General features: G+C 35.4%; 1 protein-coding gene across 1 annotated transcript in view; it reads left to right on the forward strand.

Annotated features, from left to right (window-relative positions):
* Positions 1-687: 687 nt before the first annotated feature.
* MPP5 (membrane palmitoylated protein 5) overlaps positions 688-20,418 on the forward strand; it is a 33,323-nt gene continuing 13,592 nt past the window's right edge. Inside the window, exons 1-3 of the mRNA XM_026849670.1 lie at positions 688-774; positions 7,544-8,057; positions 14,991-15,199. Of these exons, the coding sequence (XP_026705471.1) occupies positions 7,691-8,057; positions 14,991-15,199 (576 nt within the window). The 5' untranslated portion in view covers positions 688-774; positions 7,544-7,690. The remainder of the gene's footprint in view (positions 775-7,543; positions 8,058-14,990; positions 15,200-20,418) is intronic.

The raw sequence follows: 20,418 nt of genomic DNA on the forward strand, positions 1-20,418 counted from the left end.
TGGTAATGGGTAACTGGTAGTGTATATTTACAACAAAGGGAATTGTGGCATATGTTTATCCCTAGTGTTTTGAACAGTTGTTTTTAATCTCGGTCAACTATTGAAGCACTTGAATTCTTTGTGTAACCGAGAAAAAAAGCATTTATACTGCAGTGGAAATCAGATTTGTTAAGACTAAAGAAAGCTTCCTTTGCAGTGGTTCTGCTTTGACCTGTGCTATCACTTCTAATTGATTAAAGGAGCTCACTATTGATATACTAATCAAGTAAGATTGCTGCTAATAGAGCATGCAATGTGTGTTTTTCACAGATTGGTAAGAATTTAAATAAGATTTAAGTGTTCCTCCTTCTTCATATGACTGCTGTGTTATTTCTTTTATAAAAACCAGCCTGTTCAATTTCTTAAAGCTTAGATTGTGCTTAATCTAAGGGCATTACTTTCTTTAGACCTGAAAGAGCTAGATTATCAGAAGTAATCTACTGTGGTGTATCCTATGTATCTCTTAAATTGATTTCACTCACCTGAATCACTGGGGCTATGTGCTTTCTAGTGATGGCTGCAAGTTGAAGTTCACCACTGCTGCACATGGAGAGGTTTTAGCCATCTGCTGACTGAGCTTAATAGAACTTGCAAAAAGTGTTTTTTTTCCTCTGTGTTTGAGTAATTGTCTCTATTTCCAACAAACAGGGTTGGAAGACGGGCTGCCACGGTCTCGCAATCGGGGGAGCAGCAGCAGAGCGAGGCAGGGAGCGTGTCGCATGGCTGGCCTGTGATGTAAGTCCTGTGGCTCGCGGCCTGAGTGCAGCCCGACCGGACAAAGCTGTGGCTGCATGAGAATCGACAGTACTTCTGTCCCGGGGGGAAGGCCGAGGCCGGCAAATGGGGGGCTGCAGCTGCTGCCCCAGGGAGTCCTGGCACCAGGGGAGCTGGAGCGGGAGGGGACATCACCTCCCTGGGCCAAATGAGTGACCAGCTACTACTATGGACATTCGGCAATGAAGAGGAGTGCTTTGATTAGTGATAACAATTACAAATCTTGCATTTCTACTTTAATTTTGAGGCAGCAAGAATTGTTTATTCATACTCCATTGTCTGTCACACTGGGTAATTAAATTAAACATGGTCTCTTTTAGAAATATATCTAATAGTCTGATGTGACTAAAAGTTACAAGTGACTGAAGCAAGAAGAATGTTGTGTGACATTGAATATTTATACAAACAATCTTTGGATGTACCTTAGAAAGCAGTTTATGCTTCTGCAGTGAAACAGATTAAAATCCACTCTTGTTTGTCATGAACAAATACACAGTGAAATTGTGATATATACTCTGTCCTAATTTCATTTATTTTGTGCATAAAAATTGCAAAGGTATCTTGCATATATTTTACTGCAAAGGTACTTTTGCGTATATATTTACTACAGATTGGTGAGAGTGATGTGGCTGTTGATTGACATGATATACTCTTGCGTTGGTCCGTGTTTTTCATGGAAATCACTTTGTTCTTATCTATTCTGTAGGTAGTAGCCCCCATTTTGAAGTGGATAGTGTAGACTGGCCAGTTCTTGAGCTGTGACTGGTTTGATTGTTGCCACTGCATCGACAGATAAACAAGCCTAATAAAATTAAATGTGTATTAAATAGACCACAGTTCTTAAGTGTAATACCAATGTGATTCAAAAATGTGCTTACATTTTCCTGTGTTTGCATGATAAGCAATTTGTTTATGCAATTTATAAAATTGTAATCTAACCTTAGCATCTGAATTTTCAGTTTCATTGGTTTCTCTGTGCTTTAAGGTTGCCAGTTAACGTTGTTACTGCTCTTGTACAAATGTAACTTAGAAAACAGTAACAATGAAAATTACTTTCCTTTTGAGGGCTGAGTCCTTTTTGCTTTTGAACCATGTCTTGAACATTTAAGTGAGCATGGAATGTTAAAACCTCTTGGCATGTATGAAAGCCCTTTGAAATACACGTGTTGAACTGAGTTACTTTGCTTGACAGGTTTTATAATGAACTCTGTTCTGAAATTATTAAAAATAAGTCAAGTGGATATTAAAAGGTTTTCTTTCAATATCAAGACTGTGCTAGAGCGTCTAATTAGAGGAAATAATGTCAAGTATTGCAGAATTAAAAAACCCAAGCAAACCATACAAGAAGTTAGTCTTGAGTGTATTACAAAGCTAAAAAATTCTTTTTTCTATTACAGATTATTTTTAATTTAGAAAAATAGGATCAAGGTGTCATATGTTTTCTAACTTGCTTTTGAAAAACATTAGGATGTTACAGTCTGTACTGGGTATTTCAGGTACTATTAACCTCCATAGGAGATATCTGTGAAGTATTATCTACCATAAACTCCAATCTTTAGCTCCCATCAAGTAGTGGTTAATTTTATGCTGTGCAGCATGGTTTGTGTTTTCCTTTATGTAATTGGCTTCCAAGTATCTTTATTTCAGTGAACTTGCAAGATTCTGCTGAAGAAATAAATGATGCTTGGGAGATAAGAGCTGGGAATTTTTTTTTCCCTACACCAAACTTCCATTTGTGGAATTACTAAAGTGTTTTATCTTCCGATTTTTATGACTTAGGTTTTGCTTGCTTAGAAATCTGAAATACTGAGTAAAAATATACCAGAAGACTCACCACTTGTGAGCCATTAATAATACATGGTAGAGATCTCTAGCATAATTTTATGCTCATATTTTGTTAGTAATTCAGATATCAGGAAGCATCTTGTATGTGATTTTAATCTAACTTTTAATTCACTTCAACCTAGAATTCATCTTCCAGTTGTTTTTAATGAATATTTTAATATACTGTCATAATATATGGCTTTCAGCTGATAAAACCTTTGCACTGTGCCTAATGTTAAATATGCATTTCTTGTGTTTATGATAAAACTACAGATGTAAGTTGGACTTTCATACTTTCAGCTGTGCCAAAACTAATGAAATTCAGTTGGAGGTGAGTGCTGAACTCCCTTGCAGTCATTCAGAATTTAGAGCTGTAATGAATTTTAAAAAGGGAACTATCAAGTCTAATCATACTTCTAGCATTGAAAGAAATTTTTAACACCATCAAAATGTAACACAAAACCTCAGCCTCCAGAAAATGTCATTTTTGCTCTTTGGAAGTTGCTGAAGCAAAACAGATTTAATTTTAGTCTACAGAATTTAGTTGTTGAAGCAATTAGGATTGCTATGCACACCAGCCACAGTCCCCAGGAAGCAAGTGAAAACTTAAACCACCTTAAGCACTTCTGTTTCTGTACCTGTCTATATCTATTTTATAATAGCATCTGTCTTATAAACTAAGATGATTGCATTTATGTATGTTTATTCCTTGACAGAGCTTTGGTGGTCTGTGCTTTGTTTAGTGTTTTCAGGGTGGTTAAAGAGATAATAGAACCCTGACATTGTTAGGGGTCAGTATGAAGAATGATGTGTGGCTTGTAAAACACAGTATTTCTGAGAACAGTAAGTATAGTTAGCAAGACAGTAGTTGTGTGTTTTTCTTTAATTTTGCTGTTTTGAACTTGCACCAGAAATATTTGTTTGCTGCTCATAATTACTTCAGAGTGAAATTCTTGTGTGGTGCCTGATGGTGACCTGAGTGACTGAAATGCTCTTTCTTAATAGCTGTACTTATGTTAGCTGTTTATACAAACCCTCCTCTGTAGGGCAAAAATTTGAACAGTAAAAGTATTCTGTGAAGAAGAGACTTTCACATGTGCTTTCCAGGACTATTTTGGTAAGACTTGTGATATGAAGTTAGACAGAAAACAGTCATAAATCTGTTTTATTTGGAAAGATCTATGTATCATGTGGAAGTGCTGAGGTTCCTCTGTTAGATACCAGTAGTTCAAAAGAAGACAAAGCCACAATTTAACCCTATTGTACTTTGAGTAATCAGACTCTGTGTAACATAGAGACTTTTACATATTAAAAAAGTATAAAAACTGCTAATACCAAGTTCTAAAGTGGAAAAGAATTCTGTTAATTATAAATATTACTCTATTTTATATATGATGTAGTAAAAATCATTGAGTATGTTTGAGTAAATTTTCCTCGTTAGTATAAGAATTAGTGTAACAAAATAAGCTTCTCTCGGGCTGAAAAGCTGGTTTATTGGATGATCCACAACTTGCAGAGAACCACCTTCCCTTATTGTTATTATATTGGGATTTTTTTAAATTGCAAAAGAAACCTTCAGAAAGAAAAGTCAAGAAAACTGTTTCTGAAATTGCTCATCATAAGACTTTTGATGCCATACTTATTGGTTAGAATAAAATTTTCTGTTCCTGGTGCCTGCTTCAAGGTGAATCTTATTTTAACCTCAGCTACACCACACCTTAATTTGAGGACCAAGTTAACATTTTATCAGTGTCATATTTTACATTTTAAATTCCTTAGGACCATTGTAGAGAGGGACTTCAGAGCTTATCTGACTTTTTCCTTATGTGCTTATTTTATTTGTTGCAATTGGGCAGTACCATTTCTCCAAAACTGTTGAAGATTAAGATTTGTGATGTCTGAAGCAGACTTGAGACATCAGAAGGAACAGTGGGCTTAGGTTTGGAAGGAGTTATCCATTATCGGAAGTTCCTTGATTAAAGGAAGTTCTTTGAGCATTCCAGACGTGCAGCGTGCCTGTGCTTTTATGGATTACCAACGAGTTATATCTGGGGGGATCAGGTTTTTATGGACTTGGTTTGATATTTTGGTAATGTCAAACTTTAGGCTGCCTGATAAGTGATATTTCATATTATCTTTTGTATTGTCTGAGTTTGATTACTTTGCATGTACTGTTTATTGCTTGCTTCAGACACATCTAACTTTCTGGGATATCAAAAATACTTTCTATTTTAAATGCTCCTAAAACTCTCTTAAATTTTGATACCAGTTTAATGAATATTGCTGTTAAAGTGTGACTGCAGGAGAACTACAGAGTTTTCTGTAACTTTTCTTTGTTTCCTCTTAACTGACTTACTTCAGATCTTAAATACTGAAAGTGAGCGGCTGTTAGCACAGGTCACTTAAATGTCTTGGTTACTCTGCTCCAAGAATGTATATGCCCTTTGCATCTTGCATGGACCTTATACTGATAATGTAAGCAATGTTGCTAAAGGTTGCCTATTAGTAATATTTACCTCAGACTATATTTTTGTTTCTCTGGTCTTCAGTGCTTATTACTAAAGAGATTTAAAACCTTCTCATTCTATATACAGATAACGTGAGATTTTGCTGTGCCCTTTTTCTGACAACCTCAAAAGATACTCTTTGTCTTAAGTAGCTAGTACTTTTACATTTGACAGAGGAAATAAAGATAATTCCACCTTAAATATTTTTGATCAGTTATTAAATATTGGCCATCAACTTCATTTTCTGATGTGTAGATTCTTTAGTGAGTGTGACATCATGTAGCTTACATGTGATTGAGTGTTATGATGGTATTTTTAAAGTTGCAGTTTACTTGGATATCCTCAGATAGTGGTTTTGACTTTAGTGTTGAGTAAATGGATATTATTCCTTCCTCCAAATTGTTTTGACACCTGTTAGTTGTACCATATGGACTGAGGAATATGAGTTTTCTTTCAGATTGTCAGAGGTGAAAAAAGATGAATGTAACTTTTAAAAGGTTTAGTCTTTAGACAAGCTATGGCCAGTACAATGTGGATGAAAGAGAATTTGAATTATCGCCCACAGTTAAATTAGTGCTTTTTGCAATTTTATTGTACCCAGTAAAACTTCCATTTTTTGAGACTGGTATTTCTGTATAGTGAAATTGCCTTTACAGAAGGGGAAACGGGGCTTTCTGAGGATCGTTTTTCTAAATTGTTACCTGCCTTTCTCTGAATTTCAGAGACCTTTTTTTGCTATGTTACTTTATATAACCCTGTCTGAATGCCAACTTTATTCTTCAAAAAGCTGCTCTTTTTAAGTTGGGCACTAGCTGAAAGTTTTACAGGCGCCAAATAATTGTGCGGTACCTGCAGTGCTAGCCCCACTACTGTGCAGCTCTTGATGTTTATTTTGTTGTCTGTATTTTTTCTGAATGTGGGAATATTGAGCATTGAAATAATTTTTACGTATTGGTGCAGTGCAATTAAGTATCTTTTGAAGGCAAAAAAATTTTACTATCATAGAAATGCTTTAACAGACTTCTTAAAAGATCTTAGTAGTAACTGGTAGCAGTGGCTAGACAGGAAAAAATGGAATAGAATTGTTTTGGTATTGCTGTATGAGCTGTATGGTACTCCTTATAAAGATTAAAAGCTGTACTTATTTAGAATTGCAAGCTGGCAGAAACTTGTGTAGGAGTTCCAATTGCTGTTCCTCCAAAACAGTACTATTGATATTTAATTTTCCACTTAATTACAACGCAAGCATCTTTCCCTTCCTCCTCCAAGCACAAACATTTGGTTTAAGAAAGTTGGTTGGTTTGGGTTTTTTTGGTCTTGGTACTTTCAGTGTATAATAAAACTTTGAGATATATTTTGTAGCATTTCTTTTCAGTGAATTTAAAAAAAAAAGTAACTTGAAAAATTAAGTGTATTGGTAATACTGTACACAACTATTTATTAATTTTATGACACTTTAATTGGACATATTGAAGATAACATGTCACTGGCATTGTGATGCAGCAAGGCAATATCCTATAAAACGCATTGTTGTATGTATTATATTTGAGCTGCACGGTTATATTTATCAGGACACTTAAGTTCTTTAGCCTGAATAATCAGGAATGAAAAAACAGATTAAGATGTAAAGACTATAGTGGAATGTCACTAATTGACTGTGGAAATTTAATTATTGTTCTCTGTCAAATCTGTACTTCTGTACACCTACACAAGGATTTTTACTCTTGTATCTAATCCTTTCTGCTTTAATGGATACCTAGAGGAAAGTATTAAGACTGGCTGCTAACCAGAACTGTCCAAGCCTTATCCTAGGACTTTATGCCTACTTGGAATTGTGTAAGTGCAGCTCCAGACTGCTTTAGATAGTATCTTTTGGAAGAACTCTATGCCAGACCTGTCTTCTCTGAACCTGGGAGACAACGTTTACATAAAAATGCCTCAATTAACAATAAATGTAAATATTGTTACTTGTGTTTACCTTAGTAAAATTCTTCTGAACATGTTTATAACAAGTTATTCTTATTTAGTGTTTGTAGGATCATAAGCATGGTTTGTGCTGGGATTTTTAAGAATGAAGGGGTAAATTAAAACTGAGTGGGAATTTTCAGAAAACTGCTGATTTGCAATTGTGTGTGTTAAGTGTAGAATCTCCACTTCTTTGACTAGGAAATGTAACAGACTTCAGTATTAATTTGAACAGTGCTCCTTTTCTAACACTGGCATCTGAAGTTTACTAAAATATGTGAAACGGATTTGTGAAGGTTCTGTAGTTCTTAGGAGAAGCAGCGCTATGTAAATGTGGAGGAAAAGTTCCATTGTTCTGATGCCTGGAGAACTATCTTAGGTGTTTTCTTATTAATGCAGTTATTCACTAACTTCTGTTGAATATCTTTCATCAGGTTTTCTTCCTGGATGTTTCTTAAACTGTCCTGTGATGGAAGGGAAATATTTTTGAAGTTATAATGGATTTTATGCAACATCATAACGAAAACTGGCCTAATAGCAGCATTTTTGTTTGAAGAGAATAAGCATAATTACAAATAATCATGACAACTTCCCATATGAATGGGCATATCACAGAAGATTCTGACAGTGAAGCAAAAAATGTGGATCTTGCGTCTCCTGAAGACTCTCAGAAGCACAGAGAAATGGCAGTTGATTGCCCTGGGGATTTGGGCTCCAGGATGATGCCCATGCGGCGGAGCGCTCAGCTTGAGCGAATCCGGCAGCAGCAGGAGGACATAAGGCGCAGGCGGGAAGAAGAGGGAAAGAAACAAGAACTGGACCTTACTGCTTCCATGAGGCTAAAGAAACTAGCACAAATTCCTCCTAAAACTGGAATAGATAATCCAATATTTGACACAGAAGAAGGAATTGTTTTGGAGAGTCCTCATTGTACTGTGAAGACACTAGGTAGGTAAAAAGCAATGAATGAGCTAGTGGAGAAAATATTTAATTGATATTAATGTTCTTTTAGGCCTCTGAAAACCTAATTTAGCTAGTTCTTCCTACAAGATTTAAAGTCTTCTGGTCCTCTGGATTTGTGGTTGTCTGTTTTATTTATTTAGTCAAGCGTTAGGCTGTGTGCCTCAAAGTGACTTTTCAAAACTGACCTGTTTGGGTAACAGTTAAATATCCTATAGATGACTAATGAGTTCAGTGGATGTCTATCCTCTTTAGGCTGGGGAAAACCATACAAGTAATACCAAATTTTGTATTAGGTTTGATGAAGCACAAACGAGAATAAGCAGTGAATAAACACTTACTGTCATTCAAAATCAAAACACAAGAGTTAAGATTTTAAGGAGAAGTACGCTTATGGTTGTCACTTATTCTGGCTGTCTTGGCTTTATCAATTGTCACCTAATATAATTTACATTTTCTTTTAAAGTATTAGTGTTGATAGTGGAAAATCTAGTTACCTTGGCAGTTAGACATTGATGAAAATATAGTGTTAGTAATTGCTGAAGAAAGATTCTGAAATTGTTCATTTCATAGCTGTCCTTGCTTTAATTGTGCTTATATAGATAAAGTTTCTAACCTTTTCTTCCACAAATACAATTATCTCTATATCTAAAATGTGGTTTGTCACTGGAGTGAAAAAGAAGCATTGGGAATTTGCAGGAGTCCAGTTCAGATTTCCAAATACATATATGAACAAATTATATATATATATATATATATATATTTATATATTTATATATTTATATATTTATATTTATATATTTATTTGTTCTATACCTGTTCTGAGATGCAGACTGCTTTAAAAAGATGCCCTTTTTTTGGCAGCACTAAGATTCTTGGCTGGTAGTTGGGAACACACAGTGAAAAATAGGTTTCAAATTGTTAATTGTTTTTTTGCTTCATCTTTTGTGTGCCTGAGCAACATTTCTGTAAAGACATGTGTCTATTCCATAACCTCTGGTTATCCTTGTTATACAAATCCCTCTTGAGGAGAATTTAGTTTGAAAGGGTCACCAGGAAGTCATCCTGTCCAACCTCCTGCTGAAAGCAGGGTCAGTTATGAACAAGGCCTTGTTTTAGTGTGGGGCTTGTCAGCTCCTGTCCCAGAGATCTCTTTGTAAGAAGCAGATTCTATACTTACCTGAACTTCTCTTCTTGGAGGGAACACAAAGCAGAAGATGCAAAGATTGATGTCAAACAGTAGAAGTGACTTCTGCTGGGACTTGCTTAGCTACAGTGGCCTAAAGCTCTGAAGACTGACTACAGGAGGAATTGGAAATTGGAACTACAGAAGGGAGGAAAGAGTATGACTTGAAATTAGAAGGATGAGGCTAGGTTTCGTGCTAGAAAAGCTGAGAACTTGTAGGGAGGACTAAGCAAACCAATGGGCAAAAAAGCTAGGCATGGAAACTGGTAGGAAGGAATGAGATGAGTAACGACAGGGTTGAGAACCAGTAAGGAGCTGTGGTAGACTAAAGCTGTTTGAACAGGAGAAACAATGGTGGAGAAATTACTGTGATGATGAAAGGCTGTTTTGAAAAAATCTCAGTATGGGGATAAAATAGGTACAGGCTGTGGCAGAAGCTGAGAGATTGTCAGAGAAAGACAGTATTTGTGAAAAGCTGGAAGGAATGAAACTGGGTGTTCTCAGCAAGAAGAGACAGGGCAAAATTGGTGTGAATGGAAGCTAGAATTAGGTGAAAACTTGGTGTAAGAAGAAAAGAACTAAACACTGGAGACAAGAATATAGAGGTGTGTATGTGGAAAGAGGCAAAATATGGTATAAGATGCATCTTGAAGGAAAATGACTATAGATTATTTTGTCCAGGAGGGCAAACTCCTCTTCACTTTTGTAATCAAAGTTAGGGTGTTGTCATTGTTCTACTGTCATGTCAGCATATTTCATTGGTAAATTGCATGATTTAACTAATGTTATTCCCCTCAGTATTTGGATACCATGAAAATCAGAAAACTAACTATGTCTGTCTCTACTTTGCATTGCAATAAATAAGGCTTAAAAGTATGTGTGGGGAGCCGAAGTATTGACTGACTTGCAGAGTGAATGTGGTCTGTTCTATGAGCTAGAAAGGCAAGGAGCTTTAGAAGATGTAATGAGACTAAATCACGATATATACATACATGCAGCAGGGAGCTGAATTATGGCTTCATAGGCATCTATTTCAATCGGAGAAGTCATGACATAATGGTAGTGTGTTTGTATGACTATCAATATTATTTCCTTGCCAGACAGAATTACAGTAACAATTTGGATGAGTTAAACTTAAGATATAAGAAGATTTATAGTAGCTCAACATTCCTGTTGAGTGGTGCTATTATACTCAGCTGTGATGCTGAGTTGTTACAAACTTTAAAAGTTCTAAATTAAATGCTGTGATCTCTTAAACTATTTTTATATCTTAGACCATAAAGAATCTCTGTTCAGTCATTAATGGTGTCAAAAACTAAGTCATCATTTTAAATATAACAAAATCCTTCTAGAGTAATTTTGCCTCTTCCAAAATTTCCTCCAGAATTAAACATGTCTTTTTTCCAGTTTCTGAATTAATCATTCTAACATCTGACATAATGCTGAATTTCAAAAGAAGAATATTTTTTCTATTCTAAAAGCTGTCTGTAACTGATTAGTGTCAGGGCTAGGGTAGTTGCCTTATAGATATATGTATATACACACAGGCACACACTTACAAAATAACAGTTTCATAAGGAGGATTTGAGTCCATTGTCATTAATACTTCTGCTTTTTCATTGCATATCTGAATTGGAGATGCCAGATTTTTTTAAATGTGTGTATATATAAAACTTCTTGGTATCTCAAGAAACTTGTTAGCCCATGACTTTGTCCAGAAAATAACTGCTAGTATGTGAAATTTTTCACTGGTTATGCTGAATTTCTGATCTACACTGACTCTTTCCATCTTTCCACTTTTGGTGTCCAGGTGAGAGTACTTAGTCACTTTCACAAATCTCTTAAGTTTTGTTAGGAGAACCACAAATAAACCAGGGCAGGTGCTAGTAAATTAGAGATGTTGAACTACCCTTATCCAGTTTGGGGTTTTTTTAAATACTGATTTTAGTTTTGCTTTTTTTTGGTGTGCTAATACATTGAGGCTCTGCTAAAGATAGGTGTTTTAAATAAGAATATTGACCTTTTTTGAAAACATTTCGTAAGTGCCAATGTCTGATTTGGCAGACTTTTGCTAAGTCTCTCATCTTTTCATCTTAAAAAAAAAGGATTTTATTTATAGAAATAAAACAGTACACAATCAAAACCATTTTAAAGGGCATGTTTGTTATCAAAACAGTATATGATTTAGTCAGCTGTCTTAATGGAAATAACTATGTACCTGGAACACGTGCATACAAGTATTTAACTGGCTTTTTCACAGCAGTATACCTGTAGAAAATGCAGAAAACTTTGCTATGGTTCGTTCAGCTAATTTAGTTAGTTTAGTTAAATGAGTGACATTTCATGTAAGTAAGCCTTTTGTGGCTACAGTGAAACTTTTTATTTAAGGAAAAAGCTGACTATTTTTGCTTTTATCCCTTGGGCAAAACTTACTTATAAATAAACTTTCAGAAATTGTTTTGGATAAAACAATACTTTCCTTAGTTCTGTGATTGAAGTAATATATGGAGCATTTGAGTGCTGGTACCAGCACACAGAGTACTCTAGAGATCTATAAAAAAGCTTGGGAATTAAGATATTGGTGCTGCCATATAATAAAGCCAATATCTTCTTAAATTTGCTGTTCTTAACTTTTTGAGGTGATAAACAGGAACTATTTTCTTTTCTTTTTCTAATCTAACATGTTAAGCTGTGACCACAGGTCCTCCCCTGCAGCTGCATACTTTTGCCTCGGCAGTCTTTTGATTAATGTGTATATCGCACAGTGCTCAGTCACATTCCAGCCATTTCATAGCCTAATGGAAAAAAGGCTGCAACACTTCTTGTAAAAGAAGACTTTAAAAAAAAAAGTAGTTGATTGCTAATTGATCTGCGATTAAAAACATGGACTTGTTCTGCAAAAGAACCCTGATGTTTTTCTGTGAGTAAATAGATGTTAGTCTTTTACTGAACTTTTTTCCTCAAGACAACCCTTTCAGTAGGAAGCTTCTAGAGATGGAGTCTTTTGTTACCTAGAATTTATTTTTTTTTAAAAAAGACCAAAACCAACCAAACAAAAAAAGACTGCACTGAAATCTAATCTGTAATTTAGGATTCAGAAACAGGAGTCTAGAGAGAGTTAGGCATGCCTAAAGACAGATTTGTGTGTGATTTTATGTGTATGTGGTTTTTATTAACAAGTGACTAGGAAATGGATTGTTAGCTTTTGGGGAATACTTCGTTTCACTGCTTTCAAGCATTATTTCTCTTTTAGAATTGAGATAAGGGGGATATTTGTTTCTTGTTTCATCGTGGGGGGAAATAATTTAGTATAGGGCTTCTGCATCCAGCACAGATGATTCAGTGTAGAAGGAAATTATACAGGGAGAGTACTCTGGTAGTTTGTAAGAAAGGGCAATACAGAAGTAACTAGCAAAGTACTGAAGAAAGAATATGTAAAGGCATCTAGTAACAGGACATCTTGATTATAGATATGGAATAAGATGTCTATCTTTATGTATTTATATGTTATATGAAATATGTATTAGAATGAAATGTGTACTTATGTGTGTTTGAATTCTCAGATATATCAAGGGGGGGTAGACAATTTAGAAATAATGGAATAGAACAGTTTATACATAGACAGAGGTAGAAGTGAGTCTCTTCTAATGCCTCACTGGTTTTTGAATCTAGAAACAGTAACAAATGGCAGAGTTTTGGGTTGGTGTGTTTAACTGAGCAGGTATCAGTAGGAACTTTGCAATAACATCTGACTGGTTTACACTATTTTTTTTAATGCTTGAATATATTGCATGTCCTCAGACTTGAGAGAATCAGTTGCTGGATGCTTTGGTAGTCTGCATACCCCACTAGACAAGAATTTTGCCAGCTGACAGCATCTCTTTAGCAAATATTTTTGTTTGTAGTATTCTTAGCCTTGTCTCCAAATGGCATTTCCCCCGGTGTGTTAGGCAGTATACTGTGTATGTAGTTCCCTAGTGAGACACGGCTGACTTAATTAATGTTGTGAGCTGTACTGGATTTCACCTGTGGAATATCCTGCACAGCCACTGTGCAGCTTTTGTACTGCTGCCCTTTGTTTCCTTGGTGGTAACAGGAAGAAGCCCTTGACCTTTCGTGGGTAGGATGTTTTTAGCATGTGTGGAATGGTTTTGGGGTTGGGTTTTTTGGTGGGTTTTTTTTTTATTATCCTGCAGACAGTAAAGAGTAGTAACTCTGGATTACTTGTTTCCAAAACTTTGTTATACAGAAGACTGACTTGCAAACTCAAAACTAAAAATGTATATGTAGGTATTCTTTGTCCAAAATTAAAACCATTAAACTTGTTAGAAATGCATATTTTATTTTAATCTTGTGCTCAACAAGTTTGAGTCTAGCATTGGGTTCAGCGTACTGGTGAATTTGAAGTTTAAAAATAGGTAAAGGAAGCTTCTTGACAATATATCCTTGTTTAATGATCAGTATCTACTGTGATTTTTCATGTTAAAACTTCAGTTTAGCTGATGTCTTCATAGCACTCCTGTTTTAATGTTATTTAACTAGCTCATCATGAATAAATGAAGGTTGCTAAATATAAATAAACAAAAACCAAAAATAAGTCTCAAAGCTGATACTTTGATACCAGCAAGGGAGATTAACCTCAGAATCAACTGACAGTTTTAAAAATTGGGATAGTTTGTTTTTTAATTTTTTAAAAAAATAACAGGATTCAAAATTCTAGCTTACTTGAATTTCTTAAAATAAAGATAGCTGACCAGCCTCTTGTGGCTGAACAGATTTTTTTCAGATAATGTGTGAGAGAACGTGTACATTATTTGATGCTCAGAACATCCACTGGTTTTTTTTTGTTTGCTTGAGGATTTCTTACCTGGTTTTCTACATATTATAGGTATGATTCATATTCCTTGTTTTGGATAGTTTCTCAAGTATTTAATATTAAGCAGTGACATACTTTGCAGAAATTCAGATTGGTTTAAAAAAAGTAAATTTGTTGACAGTCTTTAAAGGCACCCATTAAAGTATCAGATTAATTCTTGGAGCTCAAGAATGTGGTGCATGTATAGTATTCTGCAGACATGTAGAAAACTGGTTATTAAAATATGTTAAAATATTTTATGGTCCAAGCAGAACTCATAAACTTGTAGGTAAAAGATGTGGACTTTCTTCTGGTGACTTTCAGAACTCCAATCATAGATACTATTCTTTTCATCCTTACATTTTTATCTTAATGTGCTAAAACTGAGCATAATTTATGTTTAGAAATTGAGTGTTGTTTACTTATAAAACACTCATTCTGTAATATTTGAGATACATGGAGAGATGTATCAAAATAAGTGAATACTCAGTGCATCAAGATTAGTTTAGCAAAGGAGTTACTTTCATATTGTAAAATAGTCCCTCTTTCACATGCAGCTATACCTGAGCTGCAATTACTGGATCTTTTATGTAATGATGATTTCTCTCAAAGGAGAACTGCTCCTGCAATGGGAATTTAAATTTAAACAGTGTATCAGCTTTTTTATTCCTCCTTTTACTGACTTGGGGTACTTTTTTTCTTTTTTTGATTCAGATAGATAAAAGTCAGAAAATAATGGATAATGATAAAGCTTGCATACATCATTGCTGATTAAAAACTGAATAGCAAAAAATGTTGGTAAAAATCTTAATACAAAGATTACTTATTTATGGATCTTATTAACTCATACTTTATTTGTATTTTGTTATTTCCTACCTAGAAGTGGAAGAACTGTTAACTTCTCTTAAGCATATCCAGCACATTTTGGTAGACCCTCAGAGCCAAGAGGATATCTCTCTCATTTTACAGCTTGTTCAAAATACTGATTTTCAGAATGCATTTAAGATACACAATGCTGTTACAGTGCACATGAACAAAGCCAGCCCTCCATATCCTCTCATCTCCAATGCACAAGAACTAGCACAAGAGGTATGTACGGTATGCATCTGTGATATGTATGAAACCTATAATCATAGCTGTTGTTGAAATACACACTTGCCAAGCTTGTCTGAGTTACTGGATGTTGAATATGAAAGGGACTATAATAGTCACTGATTACTGTATCCAGTTTTTCCAGATTTCCAAACAGTAACCAGAAAAATATTTTGGGGATAAGAAGTTCCTTTTTAGCACGGATAGATACGTAACAGCAAAGGTATTATGTTTAAACACAGGAAGAGGAAGCAGTTAAGAAAAATCTAACTCTTACCTTCAGTATTCTTTACTCCAGGCATTTAGGAACTGAAATACAGTTCTCTATTGTGACTTTCCTTTTGAGTTGACCCATGGTTCTTAAATTGGGAGGCCTCTGAAAATACAACCATACTGGAAACGAGCATTCTACTTTAAAGTGAGCAATAGATCCCTTAATACTTAATTTCAATGTTTTAACTACTGCTGTGATGGTCAGATTAGACTTAATTTTTGTCTTGACAGATGACAGCTCTTTTATAAGATCTGATATGACTTTTAGAAATCATTGTACTATCAGAATGAGTGAGATGTTTTTTAAACTTTAATCTTTTCAGTCAGATCTTAACTGTTTGAAAACAATTTCAGCTAGGTTAACTACTTTCTTTGAGGCTTATTCACTTGACTATAGATAGGCAGTACCTGTCTACAATAGCTTTATAAGCATTAGTAGTAATTTGCAGAAAACTGATCAGATACAAAGTTGCTGCAAGCAGAATGAGTTTTCACAAGTGGCTCCATACAGCTAAGACCCGAGGGGTTGATCAGTAAGTTTATTTTCATTTTCCATGTCCTGGTGGATGTATACATTGCAGTGAAATGTGACTACACCTTATATGAATATACACTTGTTAGCTTTAGCTTGAATACCAGTATCAGTGCAGACATAGCACTGTCGTGTTCAGCAAAGCCAGATCCAGAGGCTGGGTATATGCTCCAGCATTTATCACCCAGTGAACCAAACATAGCTGTTCAAAACTGGCTCAGGTGCACCAGCTGGAATACCCAAGCCAGGATATAGCCATTCTCCAATTGCTCAGAGGCACATCACTCCAATTTCAGTATGGCAGCAAGCTGATGTCTCTTTATTTTTCTAGTGTCTGGTTTTCATTCTGCCTGAAGCAATTTTTTTCAACAGCTCTTTCCACTCTCCTTTGTTTTAATAGACTTTAATCTTGTAAATCAAGGAAAACAGCACTGTAGCAAGCTTGAAGTTATTTTGCAGAAGAAATTACTGATTCTTGAGGGACATCACTTAAATGTTATCTAAAGGTGCAGTGTGTCGATTAAACTGTAGCTCAGGATTTTCCTGTTTAGATTTGTCAGTAAGACTGTGCCAAAACCTGATGGGAATATTTTACATATGAGCTTCCCTCTGGCTTATTCAGCCTGTATGCTGCTATAGGATCCCCACTGAGCTTCTTCAATGTATGTGAGCCTGAAGGAACCTTTTCAGTTAACTTCTGTTTGTAAACTGCTTCCCAAACACCCACTTCACACAGGTCTAGTTTTGGATTTCATTCAGATACAAACCAGAGTTTTTGAATCTTCCTTTGTAATATAGGATATTACAGGTTTTTCTCTTAAGAAAGATGGTTTTCCCCTTCATGGATATGATGTCTTTTTATTTGCTGCTTAATAGAAGTTTCAGAGAAGAAAATATGCCTAGGAAAACTCTAGATGACTTGTATTTTGTAATATGTTAAATAGCATCCTGAAATGATCAAGCCAGAAAATCAGGACATACATTTCTATGACTAACAGAAGTGTCTCAAGAGGAACACCTTGACGTCTTCATTCACATAATTCTGTACTTCTTAGTCTTGCCTGAATAGAAGATTTTATGCTGTTTTTTAAGATCCTTTATTTTTTTTGGAAAGGCTTCTGTATTTGTTATGGTAGCAGCATGGGAGGCAATGATTTCTGTTTTAGGAAAAGTTGGGTTTGGTTTTGTTTGGTTTCTTTTTATCCTGACAAAGTGTCCATCTTGCATACCCAGGTGTACTTGTACTGATTTTTGGTTGTGTCTTGCTTTTTTCCGTCCCTAAACAATGCAGTTAGTTTTCAGGGTTTTTGAAAAGACACTTGTAAAGCCTGGATTTAAGATGCTGATAACATCTTGATGACAAAAGCCACAAGACATTACAAAGAAGAAAAATAACAGATTACATGCATAACATTAATTTTAAATGTCAGGTAATGCTAATGTGCATATTTTAGTGCACAGGTCATCAGTGACAGTGTGTAACCTCAAACTGGTTTGGAGTGCATGTGCTAATTTAAAGCAGAAGACATGTTTTCTTAGTTTCCACTTTGGTGTGGAAGAGAACCTGTTCAAGAGCTCATGCTCCTGTAGCTCTAACAGGAAAAGACAGTTTGCAACACAATTTCATATTGCAACATGAAACATCCTTTCTTAAAAAGTAAAAATTAATATGAAATTAATTAAACTATACTTTTGGAAGTGTGTTGGGAATTACCATTTTTAGAAATTCAAATCTGTTTTCATTTACTCTTTAACTGATGGTTTGCTTTTATAAAACAATGTGTATGAATAGTGTGTTGTGAGAACTTCTTTGATTTTTGAATGTTTAACCATTAACAATACATGAGTGGAATGGTATGTTTTTATTTTCTAGTCCTCTTTAGGAAATTCTTAAAATTAGTAGTACACTTGTACAGTTAGGTTTTTTTCACTGATCCGATAACCAGGCACCAACAACTTAAGATTTTTCTTCTTTTTTTAAAAAGAAACTTTAATTGAATTAAAAAGGTGAAATGAAGCACTTGAGCTTATTTTAGAGAACTAATCTTCATGTAACATGGTGTACTCTAAGTCTTAAATAAAAATAGCCAGTAAACATCAAGTGTAATTAAATTGATTTTAAATCCATTTAAACTTGACCAGGATGGGGGCAACAATTATGGGAACATTGTCTGAATCTTGACATTGGAGGATGATTATTTGATGCAACGTTCAAGACAGCTTGTAATTTTTGTCCTTTAACAGCACATCAAATACCTTAAAGATGTTCTTGTTATTAAATATACTTAATAGACTCAATATATAGGCTGTGTTTCTAAAGGTTTCAGACTTGCTACTGTTCACTTTAGCAAGTGCAGGCAGTTAAACTAGATCAGTACTTTTGGGAGGATGCACTGGAAGCTTGTAACTTCTGGTATAAATGCACTAGAATCTGTATGCATATTCCCTCTGTAGTCCTGCTTACCTGAGAATAAACAAAACCAGAATTTTGCACGTGGTTAAATTCTCAATATTTAATATCACTCCAGCATGTCCCTCCAAATTGTGGTGCATATAATGAAACCAAATTGGTAGCTTTTTTGAGGGCTGCTTGAACTAAAGTTAATGTAATTAACAGTAAAAACTAGGCTGAAGAGTTAAGAAAATACTGTTGCCACATATTTAGTGAATACAGCAGTCTGAAGCTTTCCTAGTGCTTCATTAAATAAGTAATAAATGTATCTTTCTCTTAAAGGGGAAGGGGAAGCTACTAAAGTTTTGAATAATTACATTTTTTAAAGCAGAAATTCAACTTGAATAAAGGATATTCACCACACACAGAATGACTGGCTGGGCCTGGTTGGTTTCTTTTCCCCTGTCAAATCCCCAGCCTCTGACCTTGCATTCAAAAGGTTGTCTTGCTTGCAGGACTTGTAAATTGTTTTCTAAGTAGGCTTTAGTAGGTTATCCGTGTAAAGATTGGATAAAATAAGGCTTTAAAGCTTCTTCTGTGGCTTCTTCGAGAAAGGAATTTAAAGTCCCTTGAAAGTTAGAGACCTTAAATAAACCTCTATGAGAAGAAGGTCTTTTGTATAGCAGAATCTCTTCTTTCAACACAGAAGAAAATTTAGTGAGTATATCCTTTACACTGCCCTGCCTGCTATGATATATAGCATCCTAAAATTCAGGCTGAGCTGGGAATAATATCTTCCTGGCCGATTCAGAGGTATGACTGAAATCAGGCCTCTATGAAACAGTCTTCTTTCTGTTCTCTACAGTTTTAAAGAATCCAGTTTTAAAACTTACTTAAATCACGCTTCTTGTTTGACTCTTAATCCATACTAGATCTGTTCATCATGAGGCATGTCCTAGGGATGTCAGTAGGAGGGCTTTTGGAGGTTGTGTCAGTTTTATTGCTAAGCTCAGGAACTTGTTCCGTGTGGCAGTGTTTGGTTGGACTGTAAGGATCTTGCTCCTTGGGAACAGTTCATTTAGTGGCTTCTCCTAGAATTTAAAGTTATCTTTACTGTTTTCAGTACTGTCATCTGGTAGCATTTGAGAGAGTTGTTAGCATTTCAGTAGATAATTGCTCCTAGGATAGAGGCTCTTCAGACCTTTAGATATTGTTAGATCACACAAAAAACATATTTTCACTGTGGAACTTGTGGTGTCTTGATTCCCTGATGTCATATCACCTCATCCTTAAGAGTAAGAAGCTCTTGAAAAAAAAAGTTTTGTATCCCATTGAAAGCTGCTGCTTTGATGTCTGTAACGTACTCTTGATGTCTGTGGATTCATTTGTGCTTCTGGACTTGTGTGACTTTGGTCAGATTAGGCCAGGGGATTATAGCTATGGGAAGTATCATCTTCAGCCTTGCCTTTAGGTAAGAGGGACTTCCCTGCTCTTGACTTTTTCTCTGTAAGCATGCCAGTATTTGCAAGAGATGATAGCAAGGCATGTTTGGCAACTATGAGAAGGCAGACCTTTTTTGGCAACTGAAGCTGCTTGAGCAAAACCTGTCCTTGCGTTAATGACAATTATTTTGGAACCAGATAAAGAAATCTGGTTTTCACAGACCTTTTGAAGTTCTGACGCACACGCTTTCTGAGGCAGGTACTCCAGTATGCATTGGAAAACCTGCCTTGGAATCTTCGGTCTTGCTGTTGGTGGAAATAATTTGGGTAAAAATATCTGCTTTAAGGAAAAGGGACGCTAGTCACACTAATGAGAAATTAGTCTATTTTAAAAGACCCGGCATATTCATATAATAGATTTCATTGTGACTGCATCTCTGTGGTAGCTGATGAGTCTCTAGTATTGACAAATCTGTGTAAAACACTGGATACCAGGTTAGATCTGGTAGATAATTACTGAGGCAAGGTATGCTGGAGTAGTCCTGTGGTCTCACTGCATATCTGCCTAATGTGTACC

Source organism: Athene cunicularia (genome assembly GCF_003259725.1).
Source record: "Athene cunicularia isolate RWA chromosome 5 unlocalized genomic scaffold, athCun1 chr5_part1, whole genome shotgun sequence".
Classification (NCBI taxonomy): domain Eukaryota; kingdom Metazoa; phylum Chordata; class Aves; order Strigiformes; family Strigidae; genus Athene; species Athene cunicularia.